Source organism: Oncorhynchus tshawytscha, linkage group LG21, assembly GCF_018296145.1.
Source record: "Oncorhynchus tshawytscha isolate Ot180627B linkage group LG21, Otsh_v2.0, whole genome shotgun sequence".
Taxonomy (NCBI): domain Eukaryota; kingdom Metazoa; phylum Chordata; class Actinopteri; order Salmoniformes; family Salmonidae; genus Oncorhynchus; species Oncorhynchus tshawytscha.
The window spans coordinates 31,100,709-31,123,084 of NC_056449.1; the positions used below are offsets into that span (position 1 = coordinate 31,100,709).

General features: G+C 43.9%; 2 protein-coding genes across 6 annotated transcripts in view; one reads left to right on the top strand and one right to left on the bottom strand.

Moving 5' to 3' along the window:
* Positions 1-3,837: 3,837 nt before the first annotated feature.
* Positions 3,838-17,929, top strand: LOC112256552 (E3 ubiquitin-protein transferase RMND5B-like). 2 transcript variants are annotated; one of them, XM_042303318.1, is made up of 10 exons: positions 3,838-3,935; positions 5,228-5,400; positions 6,168-6,310; positions 6,495-6,632; positions 6,760-6,860; positions 9,619-9,785; positions 12,069-12,234; positions 13,975-14,077; positions 15,812-15,966; positions 16,103-17,929. In XM_042303318.1, exons 2-10 carry the CDS (start codon positions 5,262-5,264, stop codon positions 16,164-16,166), a joined length of 1,176 nt encoding a protein of 391 aa, XP_042159252.1. In that variant the 5' UTR covers positions 3,838-3,935; positions 5,228-5,261; the 3' UTR covers positions 16,167-17,929. The 2 variants fall into 2 exon arrangements, with proteins under 2 accessions (XP_042159252.1, XP_042159253.1); XM_042303319.1 differs by lacking the exon at positions 3,838-3,935 and adding an exon at positions 3,955-5,118.
* A 1,739-nt stretch (positions 17,930-19,668) lies between these two features.
* LOC112256546 (NEDD4-binding protein 3-A) overlaps positions 19,669-22,376 on the bottom strand; it is a 58,437-nt gene continuing 55,729 nt past the window's right edge. For all 4 annotated transcript variants that reach the window (XM_042303321.1, XM_042303323.1, XM_042303320.1 and 1 more), the window contains exon 10: positions 19,669-22,050. In XM_042303321.1, coding sequence (XP_042159255.1) covers positions 21,578-22,050 — 473 coding nt within the window. In that variant the 3' untranslated portion in view covers positions 19,669-21,577. The remainder of the gene's footprint in view (positions 22,051-22,376) is intronic.

A 22,376-nucleotide genomic window follows, 5' to 3' on the forward strand; every position in this document is an offset into this window, starting at 1 on the left:
ACTGATTCAGCACAGCCAGTAGAAACTCCTTGATCGCTGGTCTCATTCAAGACAACATAATGACAGTGGGCTTTAGTATGAAAAGGCACCCTAGTCCTTATATAGTGTACTACTTTTGACCAGAGCCTTTTCCAAAGTAGTGCACATATTTTGACCACAGCCTGTTCCATAGTAGTGCACTAATTTTGATCAGAGCCTGTTCCGAAGTACATAGTGACTGAGAGAGCATTATAGCAGTATAGCAGTAACATTATGTCAGGGGGCAGAGAGATCTCATTCCCCTGGACATCTGGGCAGACTCTGTCTCTAACCACAGGCCTATGATCAGTTTACTCTTCATCAGCTATGGACTTAAACATTAGGATGCAAGTGCAACTGATCCTAGATCATCACTTAAGTATAAGCGGCGATGTCATCCTACACCCCTAGCTATCCTCTCCAGCTATAATTTTATTCTGGACCAGCGACCTCAGCAGACAGACAGCCAGGAGACAGCAGTTGGTTTGGTTGCCATGGTTTGTCAGATTCTCCTACAGTAAACTGGCCTACATTATTTTATGACATGTTATAAATACACGTAGATATCACCAGGCAGAAGTTACACATAGTGTTAGAGAACAGTGAACTCCTGTCACTATCCGACACAACATGGGAGGAACAGTGAACCACTGTCACTATCAGACACAACATGGGAGGAACAGTGAGCTCCTGTCACTATCAGACACAACATGGGAGGAACAGTGAGCTCCTGTCACTATCAGACACAACATGGGAGGAACAGTGTACCACTGTCACTATCAGACACAACATGGGAGGAACAGTGTACCACTGTCACTATCAGACACAACATGGGAGGAACAGTGAGCTCCTGTCACTATCAGACACAACATGGGAGGAACAGTGAGCTCCTGTCACTATCAGACACAACATGGGAGGAACAGTGAACCCCTGTCACTATCAGACACAACATGGGAGGAACAGTGAATCACTGTCACTATCAGACACAACATGGGAGGAACAGTGAACCACTGTCACTATCAGACACAACATGGGAGGAACAGTGAGCTCCTGTCACTATCAGACACAACATGGGAGGAACAGTGAACCACTGTCACTATCAGACACAACATGGGAGGAACAGTGTACCACTGTCACTATCAGACACAACATGGGAGGAACAGTGTACCACTGTCACTATCAGACACAACATGGGAGGAACAGTGAGCCACTGTCACTATCAGACACAACATGGGAGGAACAGTGAGCTCCTGTCACTATCAGACACAACATGGGAGGAACAGTGAACCACTGTCACTATCAGACACAACATGGGAGGAACAGTGAGCTCCTGTCACTACTCAGACACAACATGGGAGGAACAGTGTACCACTGTCACTATCAGACACAACATGGGAGGAACAGTGAGCCCTGTCACTATCAGACACAACATGGGAGGAACAGTGAACCACTGTCACTATCAGACACAACATGGGAGGAACAGTGAGCTCCTGTCACTATCAGACACAACATGGGAGGAACAGTGAGCTCCTGTCACTATCAGACACAACATGGGAGGAACAGTGAATCACTGTCACTATCAGACACAACATGGGAGGAACAGTGAACCACTGTCACTATCAGACACAACATGGGAGGAACAGTGTACCACTGTCACTATCAGACACAACATGGGAGGAACAGTGAACCACTGTCACTATCAGACACAACGTGGGAGGGAAATTGTGAGCCAGATAACTGTTTCCCCCTCAGACAGTAAACTCATATGGCTGTGTTTATTTCCTGTGCTCCTATCTTTGGGTTGTGATGCTAAACCAAGGCCAAGTCTCATGAGAGGGTATTTTAGAACCAACCAACCCCTTAGTGTTCATGACAAACAGGACTGAATAGAGGGGAGGGATTTAAGCCAAATAACTGTGTTCATGACAAACAGGACTGAATGGCTGTATTTATTTCAAACCAACCCCTTAGTGTTCATGACAAACAGGACTGAATAGAGGGTATTTAATGACAAACCAACCCCTTAGTGTTCATGACAAACAGGACTGAATGGAGGGTATTTTAGAACCAACCAACCCCTTAGTGTTCATGACAAACAGGACTGAATAGAGGGTATTTAAGGACAAACCAACCCCTTAGTGTTCATGACAAACAGGACTGAATGGAGGGTATTTAAGGACAAACCAACCCCTTAGTGTTCATGACAAACAGGACTGAATAGAGGGTATTTAAGGACAAACCAACCCCTTAGTGTTCATGACAAACAGGACTGAATAGAGGGTATTTAAGGACAAACCAACCCCTTAGTGTTCATGACAAACAGGACTGAATAGAGGGTATTTAAGGACAAACCAACCCCTTAGTGTTCATGACACACAGGACTGAATAGAAACCAGAAGGGTTACATTTCAAATCTGTCTTTTTTTCAACTGCCCTAGTTTGTTGTCCTTTTTGGGGTGTAATTGTGGTTTGTGAATCTGTCACCTAACTTGAAGCAATCCAAGTGTGTGTAAGGATTTATGTGCATGACTGTAATCTAGCCTATTCGGGGTTTCATTGCGCCTTCTAGAAAGATCCCATGCAAAAATCCCACCAATCGTCTGTTGTGAAGTGTGACTATGCATGTTTAGATCATAAGGAGTGAAAGACGAGATCAATTGGAGTTAATTTGACTTGTACAGATATCCTAATGTAATAACAACATATGCCATTTAGCAGACACTCTTATCCAAAGCCATTTACAGTCAAGCTTGCATCAATGTTTACGTATGGGTGGTTCAGGGAATCGAACTCACTGTAATGGTGTTGCAAGAGCCGTACTCGACCAACTGAGCTGCAGAGAACAACACTTATCTTACTTACTAGTGCTTCTCTAATCGGTGGTACACCCCTGGCTTGTATGACCACCATACACCTACAGAAAAGTAGCCTCATTATTGTCTTAATCAAAATGACGGATTGCCTCTTATCCGCTCGTCCCCTTATGCCATAGTTTGAACATCTCAATTGTCAGTAGAAACCACATTTGTTTAAGCAAGTCAGCCATATCAGCTATGTTTTTTTTAAAGGCAGTTAAATGAGGCTGAATGAACTGTTTCGCTGCCAGAGAAGACTCCGCTGATAGCCAGGTGTAGCAGTGGTAAGATGTTGGCTTTATGTAGGCGCCGTTAGTCACTGTTATAGTGCCTTAATGTATTGTTTAGTGTTGTGTAGTGGCTTTGCTGGCATGCATCTAAAAACTATTTGGGGAGTTTGCCCCACCAAGATTTACATGCTAAAACCGTCACTGATTAGCTTGATCACAGAATCCCTAGTGCAAGATTTTTCTTTACTTTCATACACTCAGTATGTGGTAATGCAAGTTATTGAAGTAACGGAATTGAGACCTTGAATTTATTGATTACATGAATAATTGAGACATGTCTTATGAGTGACTTTCAGTGTGTGTGTGTGTGTGTGTGTGTGTTTTACATCAATGCCGGTCTGGGGTCATTACCAGATAGTTATATCACAGGTGGGAAATCCCCTGGGCAGCTCCAAGCCACACACCTGTCTTCACCATAGGTCTGCAATCTGGCCATAGATCTCCATGCATAACCGTCCATACAGCACCACCTGGGGTTCGCAATGAAGTTGGAGGCTATTGTGAGACAATTTAATATTGGAATCAAATGCTATCACTTTGAAACCTACATTTTACTTGTTTTATAGGCATACATGATTATGTATCAGAGGATGGAACTCTGAAAATATAGTATCTTTACACTCTGTAAAAACTGAAACATTGAATCAAGTCTAAGAACCTTACATTCATGGGTAAAGTAACTCCAGTACTTTTATTATGAAAATCCGAGACATGCTACACAGGAAGTTCCGCAGATCGAAGGACGACTGGTGGAGAATAGCTGTCACGACAGGCAAGTGGTGTTTATGTTGACGTTTTATGTTGTTATTTTAATTTATTTTGATATTTTCTGACATGTCGTTGATATATTTGAGAATTGAAAAAAGTATTTGGACAATCTGGCTATCTTTCTAACTATACAATCAATTAAAATACACCATTATAGACAAGTCAAACAAACAGCTTCGGTCCATGCTAGGTTTACATTACCGTTAGCTAGCTGTTTGTTTACGTTATGCGACAAACGTAGCAAGCTAACTTACTCACCAACATGTCTCAGTTGCCATTAGGATTTCTCGCTGTATGATAATCGCCATTGTAACAAAGTTGTGTTTGATACGACGTCTTATACAGCTAGATAACCAGCTACGCTAGCTGGCTTGGTACTGTTAATATTGTTGTGGATATAGCTAGCTTGATATTTGCTACCATAGCTGTTATCAGAGATTTGTTGTCAGTTTAGTAAGTAACAAGAACATAGCTGGCTATATTGTTAGTCTTTAGCTAGCTACTTGACTCAAACAAAGTGTCAGCAAACGATTTGTCTAGTTAGCATACCGTTCAAACTCTGTTTTGCAGTCGAATGTCATTGTTTGAGGGCTTGAGGCTATGGACAGGGCCTATTAGCTTCAGCGAGCAAAGCAGTTCCAAAAGTAGCCACTGGTTTACAGTAGGTTTAGCTTCGTACTATAGCTATTTTTATATTTGTCAGATGAAAAATTCAAAAGAAAAGTTTTTATATTTTAGGAAGAGAAGAGGAAAGTTGCTAACCAATGTTTTTCAAATGTATACAGCAGGAATGCCTAATTTGTCAATGAGACCAAAACATCCAGGCCTAACAACTGTTCTGCACTTGTTGATCTAGAATAGACTGTTCTTCTTTCATATTTTCTGTTGCCTGTCAATGATTATGAATACTGTGCCATTGCACACTTTAGGCTCTAGCAAATCTGATTCAACTAATAAAGGATTTTGTTGACCAGTTTGGCTAAATCAGTTATACCAGTAGTGAAACAAAACTGTAGGGGTTATGGGAGGATTGCAAAATGTTGAGCTATTGTCTGTTACCTTGTTGAGTGGTTCTCAAACCTCTACTCGGGGACCCCTAGTTGTTCTATGTATTTGCTATATTCCAGAGCTAGCACACCTGATTCAACCTGTCAACGAATCATCAAGCCCTTGACTAGGTGATTCAGGTGAGCTGGTTCAGGGCTACAACAATATTGTGAAATGTCTGGTGGTCCCCGGGGAGAGGTTTGAGGACCAGTGATCTAGGCCTAGTTCCATATGTCTTGTCTCTCCCAGGTGGTAGTGAATGCGGTAGAGTCCCAGTCTAGGTATGGAGCAGTGTGCGTGTGTGGAGCGGGAGCTGGAGAAGGTGCTCCATAGGTTCGTCATGTACGGACACCAGTCAGAGGAACGTCTGGACGAACTACTACGCAGCGTCTGTGAGCTACGGGGACAGCTGGTTACATTCGGTACGGCAGAGCCAGCTCCACGCTCTAGTTTAGAAGTAGTGTCCACTCAAGTCATCAAGTCATTTGCAGGTGCATGGTACTAAATGAAAGAATGATAGATCCCTGCACACACTGTTACAGGCCCCATATTTGAGGAATTCGATGCAGGAGTACAACTAAAGCACTTCAACAATATGCAATTGAAGTTATTTAAACAATTTGGCCCTAGAGAAATGAAATATTGTTTTGCTTCGGTTGCGTGCCTTGACTCGCGAGGGTTCCGGCACAGAATTGATTCATAGGTTTCTTTATGTGCATTCAACAGGACTGCTTTTAGCCTTGTTTAACCTTTTAATGTTCTGATTTGTTTGAACCTGATTGCTGTCTCCTTCAGAGCAGAGACATCACTTGAGTATCGTTCTAATTCTAGACATTCTGTTACATAGCATTGTTAAAATGTTCCCATGTAATGGGGTCGATAACCATAGAAATATGTAAGGGATAATCAACGAGGGTCTATGCATTCAAAAGCAGCTCAAACATAGAACATGTAAGAATGAACTATAGCCGTTGAATTCCACCGTGCAAATATACCGTGCGTTGTAGGGAAATAATGCACGCTTTAGAATGCCCTTCATGCCAATCAGAAACAAGTATTCAACAATGGCATGGTGTAAGTCATTATATTTCTACGGCACCAACATGGCTGCCATAGAGTTTTGTGTCATGTCAATCACAATGCAGAAACCTCAATGCACCAGCTCTCTAAATATATGGCACTCCTTCAGGGGTACAAGATGCAGATCTTTCGGTGCTGTCGCAGACCATGGCCCAGTGTTGTAAGAACATTAAAGAAACAGTACAGCTGCTGGCCTCCAGACACAAGGACATCCATGGCAGTGTCTCCAAAGTCGGCAAAGCTATCGACAGGGTAACATTTTCCCAATAAATACTTGCATTATAGAATCTTTACATTTTTAGAAAAGATGAATGATGACACAACTCCCTTGCGGTTTATAAAATGTACCTTAAGCACACAAGGGAGAAATTTCAGCAGATTCTGTGTGTTTTATTTCCGGTTATCCTTTGGTTGTTTCCTGGTTGTGTTTCTGTAGAACTTTGATGCAGAGGTGAGTGCAGTGGTAGCAGAGACCGTGTGGGACTCACCTGAGAGACAGAAGTACCTGAGTGAGACCATTGTGGAACACCTGTACAGACAAGGCATGCTGAGCGTGGCAGAGGACCTATGTCAGGTAAACAACTGAGATGAAACAAAAGCCTACACACCCTGTTGGTCCCCAGAACCAGAATTGAAGACATTTGGTGTATTTCATATGCATTAAAACTGCCTGGCTTCTCTGTTGTTTGTGTGTCTCACAGGAGTCTGGAGTAGTGATTGACATGAGCATGAAGCAGCCGTTTTTGGAACTCAACAGGATCCTGGAGGCCTTGAGGATGCAGGATCTCAGACCAGCACTAGAGTATGTACTGTACCTCCTCTCTGTTATATACTGACCTCAGACCAGCACTAGAGTATGTACTGTACCTCCTCTCTGTTATATACTCACCTCAGACCAGCACTAGAGTATGTACTGTACCTCCTCTCTGTTATATACTGACCTCAGACCAGCACTAGAGTATGTACTGTACCTCCTCTCTGTTATATACTGACCTCAGACCAGCACTAGAGTATGTACTGTACCTCCTCTCTGTTATATACTGACCTCAGACCAGCACTAGAGTATGTACTGTACCTGCTCTCTGTTATATACTGACCTCAGACCAGCACTAAAGTATGTCCTGTACCTCCTCTCTGTTATATACTGACCTCAGACCAGCACTAGAGTATGTCCTGTACCTCCTCTCTGTTATATACTGACCTCAGACCAGCCCTAGAGTATGTCCTGTACCTCCTCTCTGTTATATACTGACCTCAGACCAGCGCTAGAGTATGTACTGTACCTCCTCTCTGTTATATACTGACCTCAGACCAGCACTAGAGTATGTCCTGTACCTCCTCTCTGTTATATACTGACCTCAGACCAGCACCTAGAGTATGTACTGTACCTCCTCTCTGTTATATACTGACCTCAGACCAGCACTAGAGTATGTCCTGTACCTCCTCTCTGTTATATACTGACCTCAGACCAGCACTAGAGTATGTACTGTACCTCCTCTCTGTTATATACTGACCTCAGACCAGCACTAGAGTATGTACTGTACCTCCTCTCTGTTATATACTGACCTCAGACCAGCACTAGAGTATGTCCTGTACCTCCTCTCTGTTATATACTGACCTCAGACCAGCACTAGAGTATGTACTGTACCTGCTCTCTGTTATATACTGACCTCAGACCAGCACTAGAGTATGTCCTGTACCTCCTCTCTGTTATATACTGACCTCAGACCAACACTAGAGTATGTACTGTACCTCCTCTCTGTTATATACTGACCTCAGACCAGCACTAGAGTATGTACTGTACCTCCTCTCTGTTATATACTGACCTCAGACCAGCACTAGAGTATGTCATGTACCTCCTCTCTGTTATATACTGACCTCAGACCAGCACCTAGAGTATGTACTGTACCTCCTCTCTGTTATATACTGACCTCAGACCAGCACTAGAGTATGTACTGTACCTGCTATCTGTTATATACTGACCTCAGACCAGCACTAGAGTATGTACTGTACCTGCTCTCTGTTATATACTGACCTCAGACCAGCACTAGAGTATGTCCTGTACCTCCTCTCTGTTATATACTGACCTCAGACCAGCACTAGAGTATGTACTGTACCTCCTCTCTGTTATATACTGACCTCAGACCAGCACTAGAGTATGTACTGTACCTCCTCTCTGTTATATACTGACCTCAGACCAGCACTAGAGTATGTCCTGTACCTCCTCTCTGTTATATACTGACCTCAGACCAGCACTAGAGTATGTACTGTACCTCCTCTCTGTTATATACTGACCTCAGACCAGCACTAGAGTATGTCCTGTACCTCCTCTCTGTTATATACTGACCTCAGACCAGCACTAGAGTATGTACTGTACCTCCTCTCTGTTATATACTGACCTCAGACCAGCACTAGAGTATGTCCTGTACCTCCTCTCTGTTATATACTGACCTCAGACCAGCACTAGAGTATGTCCTGTACCTCCTCTCTGTTATATACTGACCTCAGACCAGCGCTAGAGTATGTACTGTACCTCCTCTCTGTTATATACTGACCTCAGACCAGCACTAGAGTATGTACTGTACCTCCTCTCTGTTATATACTGACCTCAGACCAGCACTAGAGTATGTACTGTACCTGCTCTCTGTTATATACTGACCTCAGACCAGCACCTAGAGTATGTACTGTACCTCCTCTCTGTTATATACTGACCTCAGACCAGCACTAGAGTATGTACTGTACCTCCTCTCTGTTATATACTGACCTCAGACCAGCACCTAGAGTATGTACTGTACCTCCTCTCTGTTATATACTGACCTCAGACCAGCACTAGAGTATGTACTGTACCTCCTCTCTGTTATATACTGACCTCAGACCAGCACTAGAGTATGTACTGTACCTCCTCTCTGTTATATACTGACCTCAGACCAGCACTAGAGTATGTCCTGTACCTCCTCTCTGTTATATACTGACCTCAGACCAGCACTAGAGTATGTACTGTACCTCCTCTCTGTTATATACTGACCTCAGACCAGCACTAGAGTATGTACTGTACCTCCTCTCTGTTATATACTGACCTCAGACCAGCACTAGAGTATGTACTGTACCTGCTATCTGTTATATACTGACCTCAGACCAGCACTAGAGTATGTACTGTACCTGCTCTCTGTTATATACTGACCTCAGACCAGCACTAGAGTATGTCCTGTACCTCCTCTCTGTTATATACTGACCTCAGACCAGCACTAGAGTATGTACTGTACCTCCTCTCTGTGTGCAGTTGAATGTGAATCAAACCCCTCTTTGATCATTTTCAGCCATTCAGTAACTGATTAACTTTAGAGTAGTGAACACAATTGAGATCTGAAATGCCAGGGTTGAAGGTCAATTAGAATTTCAGTTGACTTCCTGAATTGATTGAATTGGGGTCTATTCACTAGGAGCCAAACAGAACCAAACAGAAGGAAACGGGGAGGGACCTACCTGAATTTGTCCAATAGAAATGATTGTTTTCAATTTACAACTGTTTGCTACGGTGTGCACTAATGATTACAATCCAGGTGGGCAGTAACAAACCGGCAGCGCCTGCTGGACCTGAACAGTACCCTGGAGTTCAAGCTGCACCGCCTCTACTTCATCAGCCTGTTAAACGGAGGCATCACCAACCAGCTGGAGGCGCTACAGTACGCCAGGCACTTCCAGCCCTTCGCCTCACAGCACCAGAGAGGTAGGAACACAGACAGCCTGGGCCCTGTTCAGGTCAGCAGGGTGGGACAGATAGAAATTTAGGCAGCAGATATATGAGGGTCTGAACGTAGGCACTAACAGTCCTTCACCTCATAGCACCAGAGGTAGGGACAGACATACCCTGGCTGGGGCCTCCTGGTGGTCTTGAAGAGCTTTTTGACAAGGATCTTCATTAGGCACCAAATGTATGTGTGTGTGTGTGTGTGTGTGTGTGTGTTTTATTGAAACAGGGAGGAACAACCTGTCCAATAAGAAACCCTAATTTTTGTTTTCTCAATAGCTTTCTGACAGGACTTCATAGCTTCTTTCTCTTACCAGCTGACTGACTAATGATCTGTTCCAATAGTCTGTGAATGGACACCTTCCTTCCTCCCTCCTCCATAACCCTGTCTCCCACAGACATCCTGAATAACACTGTCTCCTCTCCCACAGACATCCTGAATAACACTGTCTCCTCTCCCACAGACATCCTGAATAACACTGTCTCCTCTCCCACAGACATCCTGAATAACACTGTTTCCTCTCCCCAGACATTCTGGATAACACTGTCTCCTCTCCCACAGACATCCTGAATAACACTGTCTCCTCTCCCACAGACATCCTGAATAACACTGTTTCCTCTCCCCCAGACATTCTGGATAACACTGTCTCCTCTCCCACAGACATCCTGAATAACACTGTCTCCTCTCCCACAGACATCCTGAATAACACTGTTTCCTCTCCCCCAGACATCCTGAATAACACTGTCTCCTCTCCCCCAGACATCCTGAATAACACTGTCTCCTCTCCCACAGACATCCTGAATAACACTGTCTCCTCTCCCCCAGACATCCTGAATAACACTGTCTCCTCTCCCCAGACATCCTGAATAACACTGTCTCCTCTCCCACAGACATCCTGATTAACACTGTTTCCTCTCCCACAGACATCCTGAATAAAACTGTCTCCTCTCCCCAGACATCCTGATTAACACTGTCTCCTCTCCCCAGACATCCTCAATAACACTGTCTCCTCTCCCACAGACATCCTGAATAACACTGTCTCCTCTCCCACAGACATTCTGAATAACACTGTCTCCTCTCCCACAGACATTCTGAATAACACTGTCTCCTCTCCCACAGACATTCTGAATAACACTGTCTCCTCTCCCACAGACATTCTGAATAACACTGTCTCCTCTCCCACAGACATTCTGAATAACACTGTCTCCTCTCCCACAGACATCCTGAATAACACTGTCTCCTCTCCCACAGACATCCTGAATAACACTGTCTCCTCTCCCCCAGACATCCTGAATAACACTGTCTCCTCTCCCCCAGACATCCTGAATAACACTGTCTCCTCTCCCACAGACATTCTGAATAACACTGTCTCCTCTCCCCCAGACATCCTGAATAACACTGTCTCCTCTCCCCCAGACATCCTGAATAACACTGTCTCCTCTCCCCAGACATCCTGAATAACACTGTCTCCTCTCCCACAGACATCCTGATTAACACTGTTTCCTCTCCCACAGACATCCTGAATAACACTGTCTCCTCTCCCCAGACATCCTGATTAACACTGTCTCCTCTCCCCCAGACATCCTGATTAACACTGTTTCCTCTCCCACAGACATCCTGAATAACACTGTCTCCTCTCCCCAGACATTCTGAATAACACTGTCTCCTCTCCCACAGACATCCTGAATAACACTGTCTCCTCTCCCACAGACATTCTGAATAACACTGTCTCCTCTCCCACAGACATCCTGAATAACACTGTCTCCTCTCCCACAGACATCCTGAATAACACTGTCTCCTCTCCCACAGACATCCTGAATAACACTGTCTCCTCTCCCACAGACATCCTGAATAACACTGTCTCCTCTCCCACAGACATCCTGAATAACACTGTCTCCTCTCCCACAGACATCCTGAATAACACTGTCTCCTCTCCCCCAGACATCCTTCCTCCCTCTTTCATGACCACTGTTTCCTCTCCCCAGACCTCTCCCTCCAGAAATCCATTACAGCAGTGTCTCCTCTCCCAAAGACATCCTTCCTCCCTCCTTCATGACCACTGTTTCCTCTCCCCCAGACCTCTCCCTCCAGAAATCCATTACAGCAGTGTCTCCTCTCCCCCAGACATCCTTCCTCCCTCTTTCATGACCACTGTTTCCTCTCCCCCAGACATCCTTCCTCCCTCTTTCATGACCACTGTTTCCTCTCCCCCAGACCTCTCCCTCCAGAAATCCATTACAGCAGTGTCTTCTCTCCCCCAGACATCCAGATCCTCATGGGTAGTCTGGTGTACCTGCGGCACGGCATAGAGAACTCTCCCTACCGCTCTCTGTTAGAGACCAACCAATGGGCTGACATCTGTAACAGCTTCACCAGGGACGCCTGCGCTCTGCTGGGGCTATCTGTAGAGTCACCTCTCAGTGTCAGGTTAGACACACACACACAGCAGTATAACGCTGATAGTAAGATTCCTTGTCATTGTTTTTCACTGCAGTATGTACAGTTGAAGTCGGAAGTTTACATACACTTAGGTTGGAGTCATTAAAACTTGTTTTTCAACCACTTCACAAATGTCTTGTTAACAAACTATAGTTTTGACAGGTCGGTTAGGACATCTACTTTGTGCATGTCACAAGTCATTTTTCCAACAATTGTTTACAGACAGATTATTTCACTGTATCACAATTTGAGTGGGTCAGAAGTTTACATACACTAAGATGACTGTGCCTTTAATCAGCTTGGAAAATTCCAGGAAATGATGTCATGGCTTTAGAAGCTTTTGATTAACTGAAATGATGTCAATTAACCTATTGGAGGTGTACCTGTGGATGTATTTCAAGGCCTACCTTCAAACTCAGTGCCTCTTTGCTTGACATCATCAGAAAATCAAAAGAAATCAGCCAAGACCTCAGAAAAAAACATTGTAGACCTCCATAAGTCTGGTTCATCCTTGGCAACAATTTCCAAATGCCTGAAGGTACCACGTTCATCTGTACAAACAATAGTATGCAAGTATAAACACCATGGGACCACGCAGCTGTCATACCGCTCAGGAAGGAGACGCGTTCTGTCTCCTAGAGATGAACGTACTTTGGTGCGAAAAGTACAATTCAACCCCATAACAACAGCAAAGGACCTTGTGAAGATGCTGGAGGAAACCGGTACAAAAGTATCTATATCCACAGTAAAACGTGTCCTATATCGACATAACCTGAAAGGCAACTCAGCAAGGAAGAAGCCACTGCTCCAAAACCGCCATAAAAAAGCCAGATTACGGTTCGCAACTGCACATGGGGACAAAGTACTTTTTGGAGATATGTCCTCTGGTCTGATGAAACAAAAATATAACTTTTTGGCCATAATGACCATCGTTATGTTTGGAGGAAAAAGGGGGAGGCTTGCTAGCCAAAGAACACCATCCCAACCATGAAGCATTGGGGTTGCAGCATCATGTTGTGGGGGTGCTTTGCTGCAGGAGGGACTGGTGCTCTTCACAAAATAGATGGCATCATGAGGAAGGAAAATTAGGTGGATATATTGAAGCCACATCTCAAGACATCAGTCAGGAAGTTAAAGCTTGGTCGCAAATGGGTCTTCCAAATGGACAATGACCACAAGCATGTTTCCAAAGTTGTGGCAAAATGGCTTAAGGACAACAAAGTCAATGTATTGGAGTGGCCATCACAAAACCCTGACCTCAATTCTATAGAAAACTTATGGGCAGAACTGAAAAAGCATGTTCGAGCAAGGAGGCCTACAAACCTGACTCAGTTACACCAGCTCTGTCAGGAGGAATGGGCCAAAATTCACCCAACTTATTGTGGGAAGCTTGTGGAAGGCTACCCGAGACGTTTGACCCAAGTTAAACAATTTAAAGGCAATGCTGCCAAATACTAATTGAGTGTGTGTAAACTTCTGACCCACTGGGAATGTGATGAAATAAATAAAAGCTTAAATAAATCATTCTCTCTTTAATTACTCTGACATTTCATATTCTTAAAACAAAGTGGTGATCCTAACTGACCTAAGACAGGGAATTTTTACTAGGATTAAATGTCAGGAATTGTGAAAAACTGAGTTTAAATGTATTTAGCTAAGCTGTATGTAAACCTCCGACTTCAACGATATCTGTGATTTCCATGTGTGTCTCTCTGTGTTGAATGTCAGTTTTGCATCAGGCTGCATGGCTCTGCCCGTCCTGATGAACATCAAACAGGTGATTGAACAGAGACAGTGTAGTGGAGTCTGGACACACAAGGACGAGCTGCCTGTAAGTCTCCCTCTCTAAGCTCTCTGCTTTTCTCTCATGACTTTCTCTGGGTGACTTTCTCTGGGTGGTGAATCCTCAGAGTATTTATTAGCATTTAAAAGCAAGAATTATAATTCATAACTATTTTTAACTATTCATGAAATAGAAAATACATCAAAAATAACATGTATAATACTACTCTGCTCAAAAAAATAAAGGGAACACTTAAACAACACAATGTAACTCCAAGTCAATCACACTTCTGTGAAATCAAACTGTCCACTTAGGAAGCAACACTGATTGACAATAAATTTCACACGCTGTTGTGCAAATGGAATAGACAACAGGTGGAAATTATAGGCAATTAGCAAGACACCCCCAATAAAGGAGTGGTTCTGCAGGTGGGGACCACAGACCACTTCTCCGTTCCTATTCTTCCTGGCTGATGTTTTGGTCACTTTTGAATGCTGGCGGTGCTTTCACTCTAGTGGTAGCATGAGACAGAGTCTACAACCCACACAAGTGGCTCAGGTAGTGCAGCTCATCCAGGATGGCACATCAATGCGAGCTGTGGCAAGAAGGTTTGCTGTGTCTGTCAGCGTAGTGTCCAGAGCATGGAGGCGCTACCAGGAGACAGGCCAGTACATCAGGAGATGTGAAGGAGGCCGTAGGAGGGCAACAACCCAGCAGCAGCAGGACCGCTACCTCCGCCTTTGTGCAAAGAGGAGCACTGCCAGAGCCCTGCAAAATGACCTCCAGCAGGCCACAAATGTGCATGTGTCTGCTCAAACGGTCAGAAACGGACTCCATGAGGGTGGTATGAGGGCCCGACGTCCACAGGTGGGGGTCGTGCTTACATCCCAACTCCGTGCAGGACGTTTGGCATTTGCCAGAGAACACCAAGATTGGCAAATTCGCCACTGGCGCCCTGTGCTCTTCACAGATGAAAGCAGGTTCACACTGAGCACATGTGACAGACGTGACAGTCTGGAGACGCCGTGGTGTGGGGTGGCATTTCCATGTGCTCGCCAGAGGTAGCCTGACTGCCATTAGGTACCGAGATGAGATCCTCAGACCCCTTGTGAGACCATATGCTGGTGCGGTTGGCCCTGGGTTCCTCCTAATGCAAGACAATGCTAGACCTCATGTGGCTGGAGTGTGTCAGCAGTTCCTGCAAGAGGAAGGCATTGATGCCCGTCCGTTCCCCAGACCTGAATCCAATTGAGCACATCTGGGACATCATGTCTCGCTCCATCCACCAACGCCACGTTGCACCACAGACTGTCCAGGAGTTGGCGGATGCTTTAGTCCAGGTCTGGGAGGAGATCCCTCAGGAGACCATCCGCCACCTCATCAGGAGCATGCCCAGGCGTTGTAGGGAGGTCATACAGGCACGTGGAGGCCACACACACATACTGAGCCTCATTTTGACTTGTTTTAAGGACATTACATCAAAGTTGGATCAGCCTGTAGTGTGGTTTTCCACTTTAATTTTGAGTGTGACTCCAAATCCAGACCTCCATGGGTTGATAAATTTGATTTTCATTGATAATTTTTGTGTGATTTTGTTGTCAGCACATTCAACTGTGTGAAGAAAAAAGTATTTAATAAGAATATTTCATTCATTCAGATCTAGGACGTGTTATTTTAGTGTTCCCTTTATGTTGTTGAGCAGTGTATAACCATTTCTAATGGATTATTAATGAAGGTTGTCATAGAAGGGTAACGGAGCGGTCCTGTCTCCCCTCCCTCCAGATTGAGATAGATCTGGGGAAGAAGTGCTGGTACCACTCTGTGTTCGCCTGTCCCATCCTCCGACAGCAGACGTCAGAGAGCAACCCTCCCATGAAGCTCATCTGTGGACACGTCATCTCCAGAGACGCCCTCAACAAACTCACCAACGCTGGAAAGTGAGTCTGATCCAGGTTGACAGACAGACAGGCAGACAAACAGGCACTCAACCATTGACTGTCAGACCTGTGGAACTCTGTGGTTAAACTCTCCTGCCTGTCTGTATATGTCTAACTCTGTCCTCCATCTCCTCAGACTGAAATGTCCCTACTGTCCCATGGAGCAGAACCCGTCAGATGCCAAGCAGATCTTCTTTTGATCCCCCATCCTGTTTCCTGAAACCCCCAGGCAAAGTGGAGCTCCTTTGAGCTACAGTAGCGACCTGCTACCCCAGGACCCCTGTAAATCCCCCATCCTACCTCCTGAGAGAGAGAGAGAGAGAGAGAGAGAGAGATCTCAAAAGGATCATTCATTCATTGACACTCATTTGCAGCTACCTGCAGAACTTATAGGCTAATAGGCTAATTCTTGTTAAGGATGTGATGATGCGTTTTCATGGGGTATCAAGTTGAGTTGTAGAGTTTTTGGACGACTGCTCTGTTCCTTGTTTCTTTCCTCAATATATCCATCTGTAGGCTTTCCTCAGAACACAGAATCCTCTATATATCCCTCTGTAGGCTTTCCTCAGAACACAGACTCCTCTATATATCCATCTGTAGGCTTTCCTCAGAACACAGAATCCTCTATATATCCATATGTAGGCTTTCCTCAGAACACAGAATCCTCTATATATCCCTCTGTAGGCTTTCCTCAGAACACAGACTCCTCTATATATCCATCTGTAGGCTTTCCTCAGAACACAGAATCCTCTATATATCCCTCTGTAGGCTTTCCTCAGAACACAGACTCCTCTATATATCCATCTGTAGGCTTTCCTCAGAACACAGAATCCTTTATATATCCACCTGTAGGCTTTCCTCAGAACACAGAATCCTCTATATATCCATCTGTAGGCTTTCCTCAGAACACAGAATGGTCGGTTGAATGGATGTTAGGTGATGTGACATGGTTTTTAGGAAGTTGTCTGATTTCAGGAGAGTATTTAAACTTCTATATTACAGAGGTAAAGCTAAGTGGCCTCTGAGAAAGTATATTCACATATATATTGTATTGAGAGGTTGTGATTGGCTGATAGGTTGAGGTGACCGTGGTTACAGTTTGTGAATGGAACACTGATTGTAAAAAAAAAAAGTAAAGTCTTGCCTATTGGTTATGATGTAATAAAGGCCCTGATTGGTTGAAAGTCACTATGGGTTACAGTACATGTATGTGTGATGATCAGCAGTTGTGATCATGGAGAGGTCGAGGGTCAATGGGCTGATTGATTTTGCAACTGCCTCCAATAACAATAATTTTCCTGTTTCTCGTTCTGTGTAGGCCGATGTATTTAACAAAAACAAATGATACTACTGTGAAGTCTGATTTAGTTTTTATTTATCATCGCTAGAATCAAGTCTCCTGTAAAATAGTGAAACCTAAAGTAACTTTATACCTTTTTATGAAATATCATTCTGCCACAAAATAGCAACATCAGTATTGGATCCATGATTAAATCCTTCTCCTTGAACCAAACGGATAACTCCCAGTCCATGAAATGGTGATGTCATACCAGCCCATGAAATGGTGATGTCAGCAAGGTCTGCACCAGCATATCTTTAACAGCCGACACATGGTAGCAGTCAGCCATTATATCAACTCTGCACTGATCTCCAGTCAGAATGAATGATGGTAACAGGTCTTTATTTGTGCGTACATGTTTCTTTTGTGTTTAGTTGATTTGACATTTTATTTCCTGCTTTTGGTTGACAATCATTCACCTCCTTTCCCAGAATACATTAGGATCTGTTATGGCTTCTTCTTTGGGTTCTTTTTCTTTTCCAGCAGTCAGAGTTATTGAGTTCTTGTCTGATAGGTTTGCCTTTTACCTGCTTCTTTATTCAAGTTTTATTGTACATATTTATTCTCTAACATGTTTCATATTATACTTGCATCTTGAAATGGAATAAAAACTTTATACTCCAACTCTGTTTTTATGTTTGTGAAATGTATCAGAGTTTGGTTGTTTTTCTGTTTGGTTAGCTGGAGAAAGATGTCAGAGTTTGGTTGTTTTTCTGTTTGGTTAGCTGGAGAAAGATGTACCTGGTAGTTATTTTTTGGTGACAGCCAATACAAGCTACTATTATTGACTCACATGCTCTTCCTGCAGATGCCACCAGATGGCGGCCTTACCACACCAGATGACTCCATACTAAACAACATGCCTCAGCCTGAGATTTTAGTTGCAGAAACATCTCCACCTGGGCTAGCTGTATTCACTTCACGCAAACAACTATCCTCCTGTTGACTTTAACTTGTATGTGGTTAGTTGTAAGTAATACTGTAAGCTGCCTAACATTGAATGCTTGAAATCCGAGCAGTGTGGGTTGCATGTGTAGAGTCCCTCCTACATACAGAGCAGCAACACAGAATCATGAGTTAATATCGTTCATCAACCCACACTCAGAAGACAATCGCCCTCTCACAGTCACCTGTGTGAGTTGTGGAGTTATATTAAGCCCTGGTTTATATAATGTTAGATGGAGGTTGGTGAGTCAGAGGGAGAGATGGTGTTTGGCTTGACCCCCCCCCCCCTGGGAACATACACGTCAAGTCTAAAACAGGGCTGTTTGCTAACTGCTCAAACCATGAGCCTGGCAACTACACAAGTCAAATATGCTTGAGAGTGGGTGGTAGGAGGGGTCAATAATGGCTGGGATGGAGTGAATGGAAACCAGGTGTTTAATGAGTTGGATGCCATTCCATATGTTCCGTTCATGCCATTACTACGAGTCCGTCCTCCCCAATTAAGGTTGCACCAACCTCCTGTGGTACATACACAGATATTTTTCCATCAGGGTTCTAAAAGAACACTGGGTGTTTGTGTGTCCAACACTCAACTTCACAAAACCACACAGGGCAGCCACTCCCCTTCTCTTCAGCTCCCCTGGCTGGCTCCCATGGAAATACCTGTTCCTTATGCTAACAAAGATCCTCCTCTGTTCACATCTAGGCTGACCTCTGCCCTCTAATGTCCAAACTCAGGGAGGAGGTATGTAAGGGCCAGGTTTGTACAGGGGAGTGACAGCGTGTGTGGTGATAAGGATCCAAGGCCGAGACATTCTAAAGGGGACTTTCCTAGCAGATTCCTCCAATCTGTAGTTCAGAGGGGCCACAAAAACTAATCTCTCAGTTAATAGTCTCCTTCACTACAGATATTGGGAGAATCTCAGTTGCATACTCCTCGTGTCCTCTCCACCTTCTCAAAACCCATTGGATGAATGAGCCAGGAGTCCCGCCACTCTGATCTTCTCCTCCAATGGGTTTTGAGAAGAAGGCGAATAGTAGGCAATTGAGAGATTCTCCCATTGTCCAGTCCTGCACACAACAAATAGGTATTTCAAGTCCCAGGAGGATGGGGGAAAGGTAACCGACTCTGAGATGAATGTAGACAGTTAAAAAGGGGGTGTAAAAATGAGTGTTGACATAACCCAGGATGAGTACTAACAACAAGGGGACTTTTTGTCTTGTAAAATTTGTGTAAAATTATGCAGTAATTGCAGTGTAAATTCAACTCAATTCAGTGGAATAAAAAAATATTATTATACGTGTGTGAATTGTAACATCATTTTGAGTCAAATTGACTCTGAAAATGTGACACTACTTGTAGAGTAGAGTAACTTTAACACTATGTAGAATGGGAACAAATGTTATCTGAAACAGTGTTGAATTCACTCTTAGGAGTTAAATGAACACTTTTATTTTTACTGTGTAGTACAAGACTCTAGGGTTTATGTATGTTACCAGGTTCAGTGTAGTATAGCATAGTACATTATAGTATAGTGTAGGAAACCCTACCAGTGAATTACTACAAGGTGTAGATACAGGTTGTGATTTTGTTTTTATTACTTAGGCAACTGCTAACGTAAAAGAAATAGCCCTCAAAGAAACTCTCCCACCACTTGATAAATGTTTATTATAGAAATTCAGAACCAACATATATATATATATATTTATATATATATTTATTTAACTCCAGTGGTTTAACACAAGTCACAGTATTTATTTTTCCCTAAACAAAATGTTGCTGTCGGATGAAAAACTATTTTTGCCATATATATATCTATATATTTTTACATGTATTGAAAGCAGTAACTCCCGTCAATGAACTCTGAATATTTAATGAATCTAGGACCAATAAAATGTATTCAAAATAACTTGAGAAAAGTTATGTAATTGTATGTTTGTTAATGGGAAAATATGGCAATTTTCTTCCATTTGCTGAAGAGTATCCGTTTAGGAGATGAGTTTTTTTCTCCGACAGCAACAATAGATGATCAGTAATTAGTCCAATGGGATTCAGAATAACGGCCAGCGCTGTAATATCAGGCTATTCAGGCTATTTCCTCAAAAGAGTACATGCTTCTGCAGCAAAAGTATATCTAGCTAACAACTATATACAGATCACAATATAGTGATTTGGGGACAGAAAATAGAATCACATGACAATAAATATAAATTCCATTAAATGTCCTGAATACAGTATTGTTACAGTATTACAGGTTTCTTAAAGGGTCATTTTCCAACAACAAAAGCAAGACTAAAATTCCCCTTCTTGTTAATGGCAGAGCAACAGCATCCATGTGTTGGCCTCTGATGGTCTAGGGATGTTATGTTTCTCCTCTGAGCCCAGCTCTCTGGACGCTCCTTGAATGAAGCATCCATGTGTTGGCCTCTGATGGTCTAGGGATGTTATGTTTCTCCTCTGAGCCCAGCTCCCTGGACGCTCCTTGAATGCAGAGAACTTTTAATGTCATTTACATTAGGCCTACTCTACACACTACAGACTTATTATCCAGTGACAATGACCGTACCTCACCGGGACAAAACCCAAATCCCTTTAGATCCTTTGGACAACGTTCTAGGTTGCATCTGAAACGGCTCCCTATTTCCTATGTAGTGCACTACTTTTGACAAGAGCCCCATTGGTCCTGGTCAAAATAAGTGCACTATACAGGGTATAGGGTGCCATTTGGGACGCATACCTACCCTTACTTTCCCCCAGTCAGTGTTTGAACTTCAAGCCCACAGAAGGGCTGTGAGGATCGGAACTATCAAACACACCACTGGTTTGATTATATACACACAGAACAAAATTTGAATAAGTAACATTTACAAATAGGTTTATTATTATTATTATTATTATCCTTTGTACATACAAGCAGCCCTCTAAAGTGAGGTTTGGTCAGTGTCGTGCTTGAAGGATTGTAAAGTGTTCTCGACTCTAATACGCTGTCATTGATTGGTGGACTGAAACAGGAAGTTGTAATTTATTGGTGGATTGAAACAGGAAGTGGAACTTCCAAAAAACAGTACCAGAGAGGGTATCATTGTATTGCTGATTATATATGCACACTATTCAGTCTAGTTCACACAGGTATAGGAGTGCAGTGTTGTTTTGGAATTGGAACTGGGCCCTCCACAAGGAAATAAAGATAAGGGGTGAGGATTTGGTTTGGAATGGGGCCCTCCTGTCCTTTAAAGTCTGTAAGAAGCCTGAGTATTCATCAAGGAGATAGGAAGAGGGGTTGAGTGTTTGGTTTGGAATGGGCCCCCCATCTAGTGTCCACTCAGTCAAATCTCAGACGACTCTATCCTCTCTATCCAGGGAAGACCAGGAGGATTATTGCTGTCTTCCTCTCCTCTTTCTCTCTCTCCTCCTCCTCTTCCTCTCCTCACCTCCTGCACTTCCCTCTCCAGTGACTCGTTACTGTAGTCTCCCATCTCTCGCCCTCCTCCTTCTCCTCCCCTCACATCTTGCAGTTCCCTCTCCAGTGTTCCTCCTCCTCCTCTTCCTCTGAGCAGGTATAGTTCTCTCTCCAGTGTTCCTCCGACTCCTTCTCCTCTGAGCAGGTATAGTTCTCTCTCCAGTAGTTGGTTGTGGTGGTACATGTCCAGGTAGCTGGCCTGCAGCTCTCTCTGGTAGCAGATGACTTTCTCCTTCTCTGTCTGCCACGTCTGTCTCTCCTGCTCGAAGGCCGTAGCCTGGGCCTCGCTCTGACAACGCTCTAACAACAGCTCTGCTCGCAGACGCTCCTCTGTAGGACCTGCAGTTAAAGAGAGAGAGGGAGGGAGAGAGAGAGAGGGAAGATAAAGAGAGGGAGGGAGAGAGAGGGAAGATAAAGGGAGGGAGAGAGAGGGAAGATAAAGAGAGGAGGAAGAGAAAGAGAGGGAGAGAGAGAGGGAAGATAAAGAGAGGAGGAAGAGAAAGAGGGAGAGAGAGAGGGAAGATAAAGAGAGGAGGAAGAGAAAGAGAGGGAGAGAGAGAGGGAAGATAAAGAGAGGAGGAAGAGAAAGAGAGGGAGGGAGAGAGAGAGGGGAAGAGGAGGAAGAGAAAGAGAGGGAGAGAGAGAGGGAAGATAAAGAGAGGGAG